The following is a 15,856-nucleotide window of genomic DNA, read 5'->3' on the forward strand; positions in this document are numbered from 1 at the left end:
TAATAATAATAATAATAATAATAATAATAATAATAATAATAATAATAATATATTATTTGTACTTTCCCACCTCTCTCAGGTACAGTCCCTTTTCACTCCAGATTGGGGCCAAGCAGCCTCACCGGCAGCCCTGTGGCCCCAATCCAGAGTTTTTCCAGGCCATGGAGAAGCGGCAAAATGACGCTTCTCCCTGGCGCGGAAAAGGGTGTCCTTGGGGTTTCATGCCCCCGAACACCCCAACAGCCATGCCCCTTTCTCCTTGGCATTGTTCCTGCAGCCATTTTGTTGCTGTGGGAACGATACGTGTGGCAAAAAGGAGCTCCTTTTCAGAGCACCTTCCCATGCCGCAGCCAGGTTGCCATAAGTGGCTTGGGGCAGTGCGGAGACATCACACACGCATTCTGCCATTTGGATGTAGCGCATGCGTGATGTCATCATGTACCCCGTGTGGACAGTGCCATGTAATTACGGCACCGTCCACACAAACTAGGGTTATGGAGTGTGTGGTTGCCGCGCACTCCCTAACCTTAGAATTGGTGCTGGTACACTGCTTAATAGTGGTCTGTAATGTGCCTAAGATCTGCTTAGCTGTGTTGGGACAACCTTAAGAGATTTTCACATAGGAAGCAAGGGTTAAAACCACTTGCTCCAAAAATCCTAGTATCCAATACCTTAAGAGTTTTGGCTCAGCATTTTCCCAGGGAGGAGTGCTTCAACCTCAGAAGCAAGTCTTTTGCATTGCAGCCACTCAAAGGCTTTTCTACTCTTTGTGCTAATGTCCTTCCTTATCAGAGTACAAGCTTAGGTTCTGGAGTGGGGTAATTTTCAGGGTGCCTGGCCAGGATGTCACTAATAACTTCTCCCAACCCACAGATAAAAATAGAAAATAAGGGAAGCCACCCTCATAGTCCCAGTCCTCATGACTTACTCTCACAAAAAACGGATACACACCTTTTCTTGCAAATTTTAGCTCTGAATCTGAAAATCTCTGTTCTTTTAGCCTCCACATCCCCAAAACTGCACAGTCTGTGTGCACATCAGAATGTTCAAACCTCAGGGGTATAAATGCCTGCATTTTCCACCAATTGTAGCAATGGGTCCTTCTTGGGAAGGGGGGTTAATTAGCGCAATACTCAAGGAGGTCACAAGGTTACATTTTCAGGATCTGAGCAGAGCAGTGGAGTAGAGAGGGTCTTGGAGATGTCTCATTCACAGGGTCACCATGAGTTAGGATTGACTCAAGGCAGTTAACAACAATAACAACAACAACAAGCACGATACAGCAAGCCTGGATGGATCCTGGGGTAAATCACATATGTAGACATGGCCTACGTGTTGTCCGTGAAAGCCAAGACTGCTTGTGAACCTCAGCCTTGGACAACTGAAATAATAATTTTCTTCTGCAGGATCATGCACATTGTTTTCCTAGTGCTGCAAGTCTCTGGGGAAAGACTAATTAGTGTCCTATTTTCCAAGACTTCTTGGAATATATTCAGCATGCATTTAGAGTCAGGTATACACAAATTTTGTAGGACAGGAATATTTCTAGGTCTGAATTCCTGCTGGTAAACTCTCCTGAGGGCAGTACAAAGACAGCTAGAATATTAATAAAGAAAAAGTAGAGTGAAAGCTTACTTCTGGTGTATCTTTGGGCATTCCTTTCAAGCAAAATATTGTTGAAGGTGGCTTGAACTTACTGCTGTAATTAAGGCAAACTTTATACCACAAAGTTAAATATGCAAACAATGGTTGTTTCTCACTGGAGCCCTTTAGTACTGCTGATAAATTGGTTTTCCTTTATTACTTGGAACTGGAACAAAAATAGTATTAACATACAGTACAGTATTTAATATAGTTTGTCTTTAAGAGCATCAGGCATAGAGCCAAACTTTGGAGTAGACAACCGTTGGTTCCAGGTTTGACACAAGTAGGCAAATGTCAAATGCAGAACTTGGATAATTTCCTTTCCTTTTTCTGTTTTCTTTTTTTTTTTTGTTGAGACAACCGCTTTCAGAATATCCCAGCTAGAATGACTAGCCTCTGGCTATGGTACTGGGGGGATTTTGGGAACTGGTGTCCATTTTAAAGTTCTGGTCCAATAGGTAAGAGGCAGGAGCTGGGATCACAATGCTGGAGGTCTGGCACCTGGGTACCAGAACAACAAGAACACTAAACTGACAGAGGCTGTTTCAGATAGGCCTATAAGAACAAAAACAAAAATACTGTTAGGTGGAAACATTACTTGCAGTAATCTCATAGTCTTAATTTTTACAAGAATTATTATTTTTCCTGAAGTGCAGTAGAGCCTTTGTCAGGCTCAAAGGGTAACTGAGGCCTGGTACATACGGCCAGTAAGTGGCTTACTGGGGCTGATACTAGCGTTAGGGACTGCGTGGCAACTGCATGGTCCCTAATCCTAGTACAAACTGGCGCCATTACAATGGCAGTGTCCCGTGTACATGGGTGCCGCCATTGTGATTTAAGCGCCGTGTGGTGTCCGCACGGTGCTGCATGGAGCTTACATCACGAGTGCACCAATGGCGCACTTGCAACGTCACTGCGGCACCACAGCAAGATCCTGGAAATACCGGGTTCTTTTTGCTCTGCAGGGACAGCGCACTGTTTGGGGGCTGCGCTGTCCCTGCGAAGCAAAAATGGGCACTAGCAGGCCGCTGTTTCTCGGCAGTCTGTCCTGGGCCTCAAAGGGTAAGAGCAAAGCCTTTTTATTGATGACACCTGTGGTTAAATCATGTTAGTTTTTCTAGTTAAACCTTGTATGCAAGACTTATGCTACCAAGACCATAGAATCATAGAATCATAACTATCACATTGCTGTAGCTGTTTTCTCTCAGCATTGTCATGGAACCTGGTGGTTGTTATCATGTGACTTCAAGTTGACTCTAACTTGTAGTGACCTTATCATAGGATTTTCTTAGCAAGATTTATTCTATGAAGTTTGTCAATGCTTTCCCCTTAGGCTGAGTTAGTGTGACTTGCCCAAGGTCACCCAATGCTTTCCCTGGCTGAGTAGAGATTTGAACCCTGATGTTCAGAACACCTGATGTCTAACACTTAAACCTATACATCATGCTGGCTCTCTTATGGATTCCTATGGGCTATATTAAAATCACACAATATTACTGATGGAACAGATTGCCTGCTGTGAGGATTTGCTATAGTCTGGTGGCTTGGGAACAATGTTGACAATGGCCCGAGACAGACGGGCTCTTTGTGGTGTGGTGGCAGCAATACTAGGGTTAGGGACTGTGCGGTAACTGCATAGTCCCTAACCCTAGTATGTGCGGGTGGCATAACAATAGCGGCATCCTGTGTACATGGGCACCACCATTGTGATGTAAGTGCTGCGTGGCATCCGCACATTGCTTATGTCACAAGTGTGCCATTGATGCACTCATGACATCCACCCTGCAGCGCAAAAAGAACCTAGTTTTTCCAGATTCTTTTTACTCCGTAGGGAAGCCGAGTGGTTTGGTGGCTGCGGCTTCCCTCCGGAGGGAATTAGGCTGCTGGCAGGCCGCCACTTTGGGGCGTTCTGTACTGCGCCAATGATTCCTAGCGCATGATTTCATTGGCTGTATTCACACTGTAGTAATAATCCAGTTTGAAACTACTAACTGCCATGGCTCAATGCTGTGGAATCCTGAGGTTTGTAGATTGTTGTGGCACTAGAGCTCTGTGGCAAAAAATGCAAAATTGCTCACAAAACTACAGTTCCAGAATTCCATAGCAATAAGCCATGGTTGTTAAAGTGGCTTCAAAGTGGATTATTTCTGCAACGTGAATGTAACCTTACTGAAGTTCTGCTTAATAGATTCCAAAGAATATTGGAGTTTTCATTAATTATATTATTATTTATTATTATTTATTCCATTTATATACCGCCATTCCTACGATCATAGCAGTGTACAACAAATACAAAATACAAAATAGCCCAATCAAACCCCCTTATTAAAACCAAACAGTACAATTCATAAAATCCAACATACAATCCAATAAGCCAATAAAACACAGTAAAAACAGTTTAAATACCATAATACAATACATAAAACATAATACACAGTGCGCAGAGAGAAGAGTGGTAGTTAGGACACTTGAGGGAAGGCTTGGCGGAAGAGATGAGTCTTAAGATTCTTTCTGAAAGACTCCGGGGGGGGGGGGGGCAGAGCGGAGCTCATCAGGAAGAGAGTTCCAAGTCTGTGGGGCCGATACAGAGAAAGCCCTATGCGCAGACACCGCATATCTCACATTGGGAACTCTCAGGAGATGTCTCCCTCCTGACCTGAGAGTGCGGGGCGGATTATATGGGGAGAGGCGGTCCTCCAAGTACTCTGGGCCCAAGCCATTTAGGGCTTTATAGGTAACGACCAACACCTTGTATTGCACCCGGAAGCGTATTGGCAGCCAATGCAGATCTTTCAGTATAGGTGTTATATGGCTGGCCCTGGAACTACCAGTGACCAGCCTAGCTGCCATATTCTGGACTAATTGTAGCTTCTGGGTTTGGTACAAGGGTTGCCCCATGTAGAGCGCATTACAGAAATCAAGTCGAGAGGTTACCAGTGCGTGTACTACTGTTTCAAGGTCCCCCCGGCCCAGGAATGGTCGCAGCTGGCGTATCAGCCGAAGCTGATAACAGGCGCCTCTGACTGTCGCATCCACCTGAGGAGTCAAGTGAAGCGACGAGTCCAGAAGCACCCCCAGACTGCGAACTGTGTCCTTCACGGGGAGTGTGACCCCACTCAGGACAGGTGGACAAATTTCCTTCCCGGAACCGGGGGAGCCAATCACAAGTACTTCCGTCTTCTCTGGATTCAGGCTGAGTCTGTTTTCCCTCATCCAGCCCATTACCGACTCCAGACAGGCATTGAACGGAGGGATGCCATCCCTAGTCACTGCATCAGTCGGAGACACAGAGACTATTTGGGTGTCATCAGCGTACTGATAACACTGCGCCCCGTGTCTCCGGATCAGCTCTCCCAGCGGCTTCATGTAAAAGTTGAATAGCATAGGGGACAAAATCGCTCCCTGAGGGACCCCAGATGTAAGGGCCCTCCTATCGGAGCGACAGTCCCCCAGCTCCACCATCTGGAATCTGCCTGAGAGGTAGGAATGGAAACACTGCAAAGCGGTGCCCCCGATACCCAGCTCCCCCAGGCGATCCAGAAGGATACCATGGTCGATGGTATCGAAGGCCGCAGAGATGTCCAAGAGCACTAACAGGGACACGCTACCCCTGTCCATGCCCAGACGGAGATCATCGACTAAGGCGACCATGGCAGTCTTAACCCCATAGCCCGCCCGGAAGCCAGTTTGAAATGGGTCCAGATAATCCGTATCCTCCAAGACCCTCTGTAGCTGGAGGGCAACCGCTCTCTCGATCACCTTCCCTAAAAATGGCAGCAGTGATACAGGCCGATAATTGTTTCAAATCAGGGGGTCAAGGGAGGGCTTTTTTAATAAAGGTTTTACGATGGCCGTTTTAAGATTAGTTGGAAAATGGCCCTCCCTGAAAGATGAATTGATAATACGGCGCAACATCTCAGTTGTCGCCGTCCCCCCTTGAACTGCCAGCCATGAAGGGCAGGGATCGAGAGAGCAGGTCGTCCTCCTAATGCTACGGAGGATCTTGTCCACATCCTCTGTACTAACATTATAAAATATACTGTACTACGAAACTGAGGTTCCATAGACTGAAGCACTATTCATAGTTCAATGTACTAGAGCCCTGCTGATGCATTGGATTTTCAAAGTAAACTAGATTTGGAATTAATCTTCATAGCACATAACACATATTAAATAGGATAGCACATTTTAGTCCAAGTTCTCCAGAGTCATGTTTTAGTGTAGAGTTTACAGAAAACTAGATATGCATTGGGATGGAAAAATCCCCATGCTGTTTTCTGGTTAAGCATAAAGTAGCAGATGCAGCAAAGCATAAGCTTCATATTCAGATCAGGGGTCAATAGACTCTGCAATCAATGAGAAGGGGGTAGAGTACACCCCCTCCTCTTTGATCACATGGTGGGGCAGCCTGTTCTGACCTCAGTAGAAGAGACAGTGTGTCTGGTAAGCTCTCACAGGGCCCCTCTGCCTGCTAGGAACTGGTGGCAGTGGTGGTGACACTGAGATGGGTGGGCCAGCGAGGCTGATGTGGTATTGGTCTGGTTGACCTGTGTGCACAACAATGCGGCATTGCATCAGATTTGGCCTGGTGCATGTGGTTGCCACCATGATTGGTCTGGAGCCAGTCCTGGGCATAATGCTCCAGACTGGTGCAGACTGAGTGGCCAGTGTAGACCCACCTTAAGTAATCCTACTGTAGCTGTATGTGCATCAACATGGTGTAGTGATTTGAACATTGGACTATGACTCTGGAAATCAGAGTTCAAGTTTGTATTCAGCCATGGAAAGCCACCTGGGTGACCTAGGGCGAGTCACTCAGAAGAAGGCAACGGCAAATCACCTCTGAACAAATCTTGCCAAGAAAACTCGATGTTAAGTTTGCCTTAGGGTTGTCATAAGTCAGAAATATATCTCCTTAACATGACCAATTATTTGGGGAGTGAGCCAGAGAAAAGATACTGGAAAATTGTATTGTACTTTATAACAGCTGCCCGAATTTTGTTGGCTAAATTTTGGAAAATGAAAAAAGTACCTAATATAGATGAATGAATACAGAAGGTCATAGAAATTAAAGCTATGGATAAGCTAACTGCTCTGTTGAAAAATGAGGAGTATAAAAATGACGTATGGAGACCCTTTGAAAACTTTGTGCACAAGAGGTGGAATGAAAGAATGTAATAATAAGAATGTAATTAGCTACCTAAATATGAAGGCAAATAAGAAGACAGGGATTAAAAATAATATTTTGTAGAAGTAGAACATGTGGATTTACGGAACTATGTTAACACAAAAGATGTGAATATGTGAATACAACAATATCTCAGAGTAAAGAGTCATACCAAAGTAAAACATAATAGAGATCAGTATGGAAGATATGTATAATGAGATTGAGCAAGGTCGTATTAATTTTTCAAACATATGTCTGTACCTTTGATCGGTGTTGTATAAAGAAGATGATATAGTTTACTTTGACATATATGTGGTGATCAGAATAATTGATTTTGGATTTTGAAATATTAAATAAAAAGTAAATTGCAAAAAAAAAAAAAAGTCAGAAATGACTTGAAGGCACACAAGAGCAGCACACACAGAGAAGACCAAAAGAAGAAAGGGAAAAGTACATTAGCCTGCCTTATTAGCTACACTGGCATGTTGGAAAAGCATAATCTCTAGGTTTTGCCACCAAAATGGAATTCATAAGAGAAATGGAAGCTGTTGAAAGAAAGAAAAAAACACTACATACCTTTTGAAAGAAACTTTCAAGTCATTTGTAAAAGATTCAAAATGTTTTTGTTTATTTATGCAAGACTTACCTGACCTGGTTGTTTCATTTCAAATGTATATAATGTTGGTTTTGAATAAAAAGTTTGCTGAATGTTCGACCACTCTTCTTTTTTTGTGATGTAGAAGCCTATCCATATTTCCATGTTCTTTCCATGTTCTTTCTTCCTCTGGTACCAAAGTTTCTGTTAAAGAAGTAAAGCCCAGGAACGCATCTACTTTGTTAACTGAGGAATACCTCTGTCTCCAAGACAGCCAAACTGGATTTACACAGTATTATGATTTTGCACTTTTAAAGCAGGGGATTTAGGGCATTACAAAATGTGAAGCCCAAAGTAAATCACTAATTAACACAACCTTACTAGAACAAGATGTCATTTTGTGTGGTCCCATAAAATGTTAGTCATAAAACAAATTTGGGAGATTCAGAATTGTTGTCTGTTATAAGTACACTGAACAAGAAACATGTTATTAAATGGAGGAGTGTTGCCTTCTTGCAAAGTTTTGCAGAAGTTTTTTATTTTTTTAGATTTCAAGATTATGAGAAGAAAATTGAAAAAAAAGTATATGAAACACCCAACAAAAGTAGCGTAACAAAGGCAATAAGCTGTTGAAAGATACCAGATATATTTTTAGCACTTACAATGAATGGAATAGAAGTCTGAATTGTAAAGCAAAGTATCTGTTTGAATAAAAGGTATGAGTAAGGGCCAAAGTAGATATGAGGTTAATCCCATATATTTATTTAGTGTGTACAGTTTTAAAACAAGTATGCTTTGGGAAGGCAATTAGCAGATCAAGACTGGTATGTTAAATCTCCCCTTTTTCTGTGGTTCAAGTGATGATTCCCCCTCCTAGTTACTTTTCATCCCTAGAGGAAGAGCAAATTTGTCAATGGAAGCTGTTCTGTCCTCCTCCCTCACCCCAAAAGGCTAGTTATGGGTGAGAGGGAAGAACTGCTGCAAGTCTGGGGGTGAGAGCTGTGGTTCAACACCTCTGAAGTGTGTCTTATTTGTGAACTGCACATCCCAAAGGTCCTAAAGCATGTTTTGTTTTTCAACTGCTATTGAAAACAGCTCCTCTTCTAGTTTGTCTTTGGTTGCATGTACTTAGGGCTGCCATAAGTCAGGACCTCCAAACCAGGACAAATGTAGGACAACATTTTCAAATGTAGGACACATTTTTAAAATGGAGGACACGTGGAAAATGGTGTTTTTTTACAAATGTTAATATAAATGCATGTTTCTTAGGCATGATCACAATGGAGGACATTTTGGCATTATTCCTAGACAGATGGCAGAAATGTATTTCCCTTTCTGGCTAAACCATCCACCTACCCATTCCAAAACACACTACAGCACATTTGGGCATTGAACATGGCTTTACTTAACATGGCCTCTTGCATATTTCAGAGGCTTATTCCATAACCAAACCCTTTGGGTTTAACACTGAACATGGGTTAAAATGGCTATGCATATCGAACATGTCAAGGTGGTTAAACAAAAAGTGGATTTGCCCTCGGTTTCAGGTGTCTTGCACCAATTATACTTCTCAGAAGTGTGTACTTGGTCAAGGGACTTTGGTTTTTCTTCATTTTGACTTGTTTTGTCTGTATTCCACCCCACTAATAAAGGAGACATGAAATGGAGTTAATGGGTACAAGTTGTTAAACAAAAAAGTCTTGTGAGACTCTGTAGGCAAGAGGTGCACCATGTTAAGAACTGCATTAAGCACACTTAGGCTGCTCCCACACTGCAGAATTAAAGCAGTTTGACACTGCTTTCACTCTCATCACTCCATCCTATGGAATCCTGGGATTTGTAGTTTGTTGTGGTGCCAGGGCTGGGCTTTGAAATCTCAGGCATAAGAGAGGCAAAAGGCTTGGACTGCATCTACACTGGAGAAATAATCTGGTTTGAGACCACTTTAACTGCCTCAGTTGAATGCTCTGGAATTCTGGGTATGGTGGTTTGTTCCAGCACCACAGCAGAATGGCAGTTAAACCCCTGGAAAGCTCTCTGACCAAGGTGACCAATGCCCTCACCCCAAAATGTAGGACATGACCAAAAATAAAAGCTAAAAACACCCATGTAATTATAAATTCCTGCTTCTTAGCCATGATCCAAATGGAGGACATTTTGAAATTTGACAGAAGAGGACATATCCTGGAAAAGGAGGAGGATGTCTGGTCACCTTGTCTCTGGTCCAAAATACACTGCAGAAATAAAACATAGTTGGACTGAAATGCCCAGGGTTCCTCACCAAAGCTGCATCCACACTGAGGAAATAATCCAGTTCGAGAGTGATTTAACTGTCCTGGGTTAGTGCTGGGGAATGCTGGGAATTGTAATACACTTTGGCCCCAGAGCTATCTCTGACAGGGAGTCCTATAACCCTACAAACGTAGTTGAACTGCAGTGCTCAGAATTCCTCACCAGGTGCATCCACACTGAGGAAATGGTCTAGTTTGAGACTGCTCAGTGCTGGGGAATCCTGGGAATTGTAGTCTATTGTGGCCTCAGAGCCATCTCTGACAGAGAAGTCTCAATGTCTCCCAAACACTAGCATTCTCAGGATTCCCTAGCATTGAGTTAAAGCAGTCTCAAAGTGGGTTATTACTCCTGCAGAGTGTGAGAGAGATAGAAAGGATAGGGACTGGATTCATTCATTAACTCACAAAAGGAGGATATCTGTGTCCAAAACACACTGCTTTGACTGCCAGGGCTCAGTGCTATGGAATCCTGGGAATTGTAGTTTATTGTGGCACCAGAGCTCTCTGACAGAGAAGGCCAAATGCCTCACAGATACCAGAATTCCAGAGCATTGAGCCCTGGCAGTCAAAGTTAGAAAAAATACACAGGGGCGAAATAAATATTGAAAATGGCCATGCACCTCCTCCTCCTCATCATCATCCTCGCCTCGGTGCCAAAGGAAATGGCCCTCTCCCCTCTGCTGCCTTGCTGGGACCGGTCCATGTGGGGACCAAACAGAGGAGGAGCTCCTCTTCCTCAACCCGGGACAAACCTGAGTCAAGGAGGAAACCGTGCAGGGACGCCCCCTACTGGTGAAAAACCAGGAATTTCCCGCCGGCAGGAGGGTTATGGCAACCCTACATGTACTGGAATGGTATCTACAATATGTCTGGAGTTAATTGCTTGTGTGTGTGTTTTTTACGCTGAGTTCACATTAAGTAAATAGCATTCATTCAGACTATACCAATGTAAGCTGCCTTGAACTAATCCAGATCAAACATAGTAAATCTGAAAGGGTGAATTTCCTTACTAGTATGAGAGAATTCATTTTGCTACTTATTGTGGCAGAAAAAAAACCCTACTTTTGCAAGTAATGTGATTGCAATGCTTCTCCTACAGATAATTGCCTTTGATGAATTAAAGACAGACTTCAAGAGTCCCATAGACCAGTGTAACCCTGCACATGCGGTAAGTTCTGATATACCAGTTTACAATAATTAAATTTTGATAGAAATGCTGAACTCGCAACATAAAATAAGGATGAAATACTGAATGAAGACTTAGGATTGCCTAAATTTAGTGTTTAGGATTTCATTTGAATATGCAAATATGCTAATCCTTGACTTAATTATTCTGCATCAGAGAGATGCTGCAATTAAAAGACACAAATTAAGGACTAGTTCACTTGACCCATAATGGACTGTGCTTTTGCAAGGCAAAGACAATGCAGAGTATATCCACACTGCACAATAAAACCACTTTGATCCCTCTTCAGTTGCCAAAGCTCCATCCTATGGAACTTTTTGATTTATATTTTAGTAAGGATCTTGGAATTCTCTGCTAGAGAGCTATTGCTGAAGAGAGAACACTATATTATAGAATTCTAGGTACCTCACCAAAATACAGTTCCCAGGATTCCATAGGGCGGAGCCATGACAGTCCAAGCAGTATTACTTTTGTGGTGGGGCCTGTAGGTACACCCTTAGATGACTCTGACCCAAAACAGATGGGCCAAATAAAGTGGCTTCTGGCCACTTGGTGGGAAGGATGTGCAGATGATGCACCCCCCAGAGCATCCAGAAACTGCATAAGGTGGCCTTGGCCACCAGCAGGGAAAGAGTGAGGAAAGTCTGCTATTTGCTAGCAGCCATTCAGGGCTTTCAGAGTGGGCCGTCTGGTCACCGGAATCTCATGGTGATTGGGGCCAGCCGGCGCTGGAGTGGCCAGAGGCTGGTCCAAGCCACTGATCTGCTTCACCCCTCTGTTACACTTTTCATAGGAATGCATCATCTCTGTAGGCAATAATATGTATGGAATAAAATTTGGTTGCATTTATCAAAAAGGAATTATGGCCCAAACTTAGAGTTTAAAAAGTACAGAAATCCTGACAGTAAGCCATTTTAGAGGCAAATGCCCTTTCCTGCTACAGGAGGAAATCTGATGCATCCTCTTCTGCTTTCAAACAAACCACAGTTCCCTATTATGTCCAAACTTGGATAAGTTTATAGTTTGCTGCGGGTTTTCCAGGCTATGTGGCCGTGTTCTATAAGAATTTATTTCTGACATTTCGCCACATATCTTCCCTCTACGGCTAGCATCTTTTCTCTGAAGATGCCAGCGAAATATGCAGAAACAATAAATTATTCCAGAATATGGCCACGTAGTCCAGAAAACCCACAGCAAACTATAGACGCCATCCGTGAAAGCCTTTGACTTCACACTGGATAAATTTGTTTTATTTATGCTCTAGTTAAAGGATAGAGAACCTTTACTTCACCAGAACTCCAGCTAGTACTGAATTCTAGCCTAAAATATCTGGAAGACCAAAGGTTTCCCAAAGGATCAGAAAGCAGAGTTTGATCCTGACATGTTTGAGTTAAGCAGAGCTTAAACAATCCACATTCTTTCAAGCTGGGAAGTTATAGAGCACTGTAGCTTGTTTAGAAGTGGAAGCAGATGCTTTTGATTTCCTCTGGTACACTCCTCTTCTAGCAGTCACATCCAGTCTAGGGGAGAATGAGAGTGTAAACTCAAAGCTTGCCCTGGTTAATTCAGGGAGCAAAGAACCTGTTGTTGTTGTTGTTTTTAAATTACATATGAAGTGACCATATTCCTTGGCAAAACAGTGAAGCTTGTAAGCATACAAAGGTGGCTTTCACCATGCCAACCCATTGTTTTTATCAATCCTAGTGTGTTCTTCTCTTGATTGGTAGTGGCTGCCATGTATATTAGACTGTGGTATTTATATAACCTGCCAATAGATATCATTTTAACTTGAGATTCTAGTTATTTTGTCTGCAAAGAGGCAAAATGCACTGAGCTGCGGCTCTTCCTCTGTAGGACAGGGGTGGACTGGGGGGCTGTATGTAGCTCTTAACGGAAATGATTATGGAAGTTCCATTCAGAGTTATGGTCTTCATATGATCCCCTTCTATGTTACAGCTGCTCAAAAGATGTGGTGGGGAAAATCCACAACTCCCTCTTGTAAAGTAATTTCCTTTGCGATTGCATTGCAAAAACCTGTGACTAAGACTGTGGTTGTACACCTTGCTGTATTTAATTTTGATAATCTGTAATAACTGCTGTGCCATTTTCAAATAGGATTGCAGGAGGTATTATCTCCCTTGATGATTGCCTTTAACCAGCCTCTTATCTTAGGAAACAATTTTTCCCTTTAAAGATTTCAAGCCTTGTAGAAATGAGTATATCTTTTCCCAGGCTGTGAGCTGGCCAGTCAAGAGTGGCACTGTAGGTGTTCTGGTACTGTCTTGCCTCAGGCAGCAGACAGAACTTTTACAGTGTAAGACAAAGATAGTTGCTATAGCAAATTGAATTAAACTTGCTTACAAATTGGAAAGATTTGCTTCAGATGCAGTAGTTAATATGGTCCATGGGTGTGAGGCACAAAAGTATGTTTATCAAAATAGAACCTGAAGGGAAGCTTTGTGCATCTAACCACAGCAGTGAGTGAAAAGAAGCTCCCAGAATTAGCAGCTATATTACAAAGATTTGAACCTCTGTTTTTGTGGCAATGAACAAAAGTAAAGATGTGAAGGCCCAGAAGAAAAGGGTGACAAATATTTTGAGGAAAAGTGGGGTGGTGGTGTTATTTTCCAAAACCTTTTTTTTCTCTTGATTTTTAAAAAAAATAGATTATGGAATCTTTTCATGTAGAATGATTAATAAAATGTTTAAGACAAGGTGGTCATATATTTACTGCTCCAAAATAATTTCTAAAAAACTATGTAAGAGGAGTATGTTTATGTTTATGCATACTGTCAGAACATTACAATTCCTGGTTTGGGTTTTGTTTTTTTTTAACTAAATTCTTTGTATGGAAATGACTGTGTGGTGTCTTCTAGATTCTGTAGAGAACTAGAGGAGACAAATAATTTTCTCTGTTTTATTAATGTTGATTTTCCTGTCCTTGTGTGTGTGTGTGTGTGTGTGTGTGTGTGTGTGTACATTCCTCACATTTATAGTTCAGGTGTTCCTTACATTTCATGAATGTGCAGTTCCATTTGTAGCAAAAAAAAAAATTTTAATAAAAAAGTAAGTTTAATTTGTAATTATATGACAAAATACATATTTTAATCTGTGAAGCAGGATTAATATTTGATTCCCCCCCCCTGAAAAAATTCATTTTCCCTTAAAGCCCACTGGGGGGGGAAATGGATTATTTCAAAATTTGTCTTCAAAATTTTACTTCTTTAAAGATAAGCCTTAAGGATGCAGTTCCAAGTTCAGAGCAGCCAATCAAAGTGCCAAGCCCTGCCCACACTTCACCCTTAGCCAGACAGTTGGACTCTCCACTTCTTTAGATACACAGCTGGGAAGAGTGACCTATTCTTGGAAAGACTCTTACCACCACCAACTCTAGGAAAATTCATGGTAGCTGGCAAGATGAGCAACCCAGGCAGAGATCACCAGGTTGTACATATGCCTGGCCACTATCTTGGAAATCAGTCAACTCTACCACTGACTACAGCCCCCAACCACATGTAGCCAAGAGACCACACTTTGCCCACCTCTGATCTAGGGCCACAAGATTCCCCCCCTCTCTGAAATCAGGGGGACATTTTTTATGGTTTCTGTCACTCTGCAGTTGGCCACTCCTGAGTCATTGCATTGCACTGTAGCTAAAGCTGTTGAATTAACTACATTTGAGGGTGAATCTCCTTCAGTGTTATTGAAGATAATTTGCTTGTGTTATGTACAGTATGGCTGTGGCTAATGCATTACTAAATCAGGAAGCAGTGAGCACAGATGAGATGTTATGGATGGCATTTCATTAGTAGTGAAACTCTGCTGAAGTTAGTTAAAGTCAGTGTAGACTGAGTTTACTCTTTTCCAGAAATACTTTACTTAACTTTCAAAGGTCATAAATTGTACATTTTCTGTCTGGTGGGAATGTAAAGAGGCAAAAAAAATATTGGCAACAAATACATCAAACTGTGATAGATATATTCCAGATAGCGATACCATGGGATCCATTGCTTTTCTTACTAAACATGACTGAGGTTTTGAAGGGAAAATTAAATCAAGGGAAAAAAACGTATAATGTTATATATGCTAACGAGTGCAAGGATCACATTCACAAAACACTGGAAGAGCCTGTCAATCCCAACACTGGATGAATGGTTAAACAAACTTTATGAGGCCATAGAAATGGATATGCTGACAAATAGAATGAAAGATAAGTTGGGGAAGAGCAGTACAGATAGAAGTGATGAAAAGGACTGGTGGGATGTTAAAAAATAAAGAAGAAAATGTCAAAGGAAGACTTAAAATTAAAATAGGGGAGGGGGATAAGGAGAAACATTGCTTAAATATAAGTAGTCAGCACAGGATATAGATAAGATTTGGAAGAAATTTTGGGTGAGATGACAAGGGGGTTATAATTTTTGAAGGAATACATATTTGATATACTAGCCCATTATTGTATGGTAGGAAAGGAAAGACAAATTTAAATAGACGTATAGTTAAGTGACGTGCTGCGTGGATGGAAAATGAAATATTGTGACTAGATTATGGCTAAAGCAAGACAACAGAGAGGAAACAAACGGGATATGATACATAAGAAGGGTTAAGTTGCCTTCCAGGAAGGAAGTAAAGCAAGAAGATATAAGACGTCGGATAATGTAAAGTTTTATATAACTCTGACTTGGTGATGTTTATGTTGTGTCATTATTTATGTCATTTGTATGTATGTATGTTGTTATTTTTTGTCTAATAAAATTTTTTAAACAATTGTACATTTTCTGTCTGTTTTGCTCCCCTCACCCCATTTACAGAGAGAGCGGCTGAGGAATATTGAGAGAATTTGCTTTCTTCTGAGAAAGGTAAGGAATAACCCAGAAGTGCTCTGTGATGTTTGAAGGAATTGGAGCCATTAAATTTGTGGTACTAGAAATAGCAGAAACCTTTCCTAAGGTCTCTAGTCTGTTGATTTTAATGAA

The 15,856-nt window shown here is 41.9% G+C and overlaps 1 protein-coding gene across 1 annotated transcript in view; it reads left to right on the forward strand.

The window, feature by feature from the left end:
* CNIH3 (cornichon family AMPA receptor auxiliary protein 3) overlaps nt 1-15,856 on the forward strand; it is a 107,676-nt gene that overhangs the window by 33,894 nt on the left and 57,926 nt on the right. The window contains exons 4-5 of the mRNA XM_042445513.1: nt 10,797-10,865; nt 15,692-15,739. Coding sequence (XP_042301447.1) covers nt 10,797-10,865; nt 15,692-15,739 — 117 coding nt within the window. The remainder of the gene's footprint in view (nt 1-10,796; nt 10,866-15,691; nt 15,740-15,856) is intronic.

Source organism: Sceloporus undulatus, chromosome 1, assembly GCF_019175285.1.
Source record: "Sceloporus undulatus isolate JIND9_A2432 ecotype Alabama chromosome 1, SceUnd_v1.1, whole genome shotgun sequence".
Classification (NCBI taxonomy): domain Eukaryota; kingdom Metazoa; phylum Chordata; class Lepidosauria; order Squamata; family Phrynosomatidae; genus Sceloporus; species Sceloporus undulatus.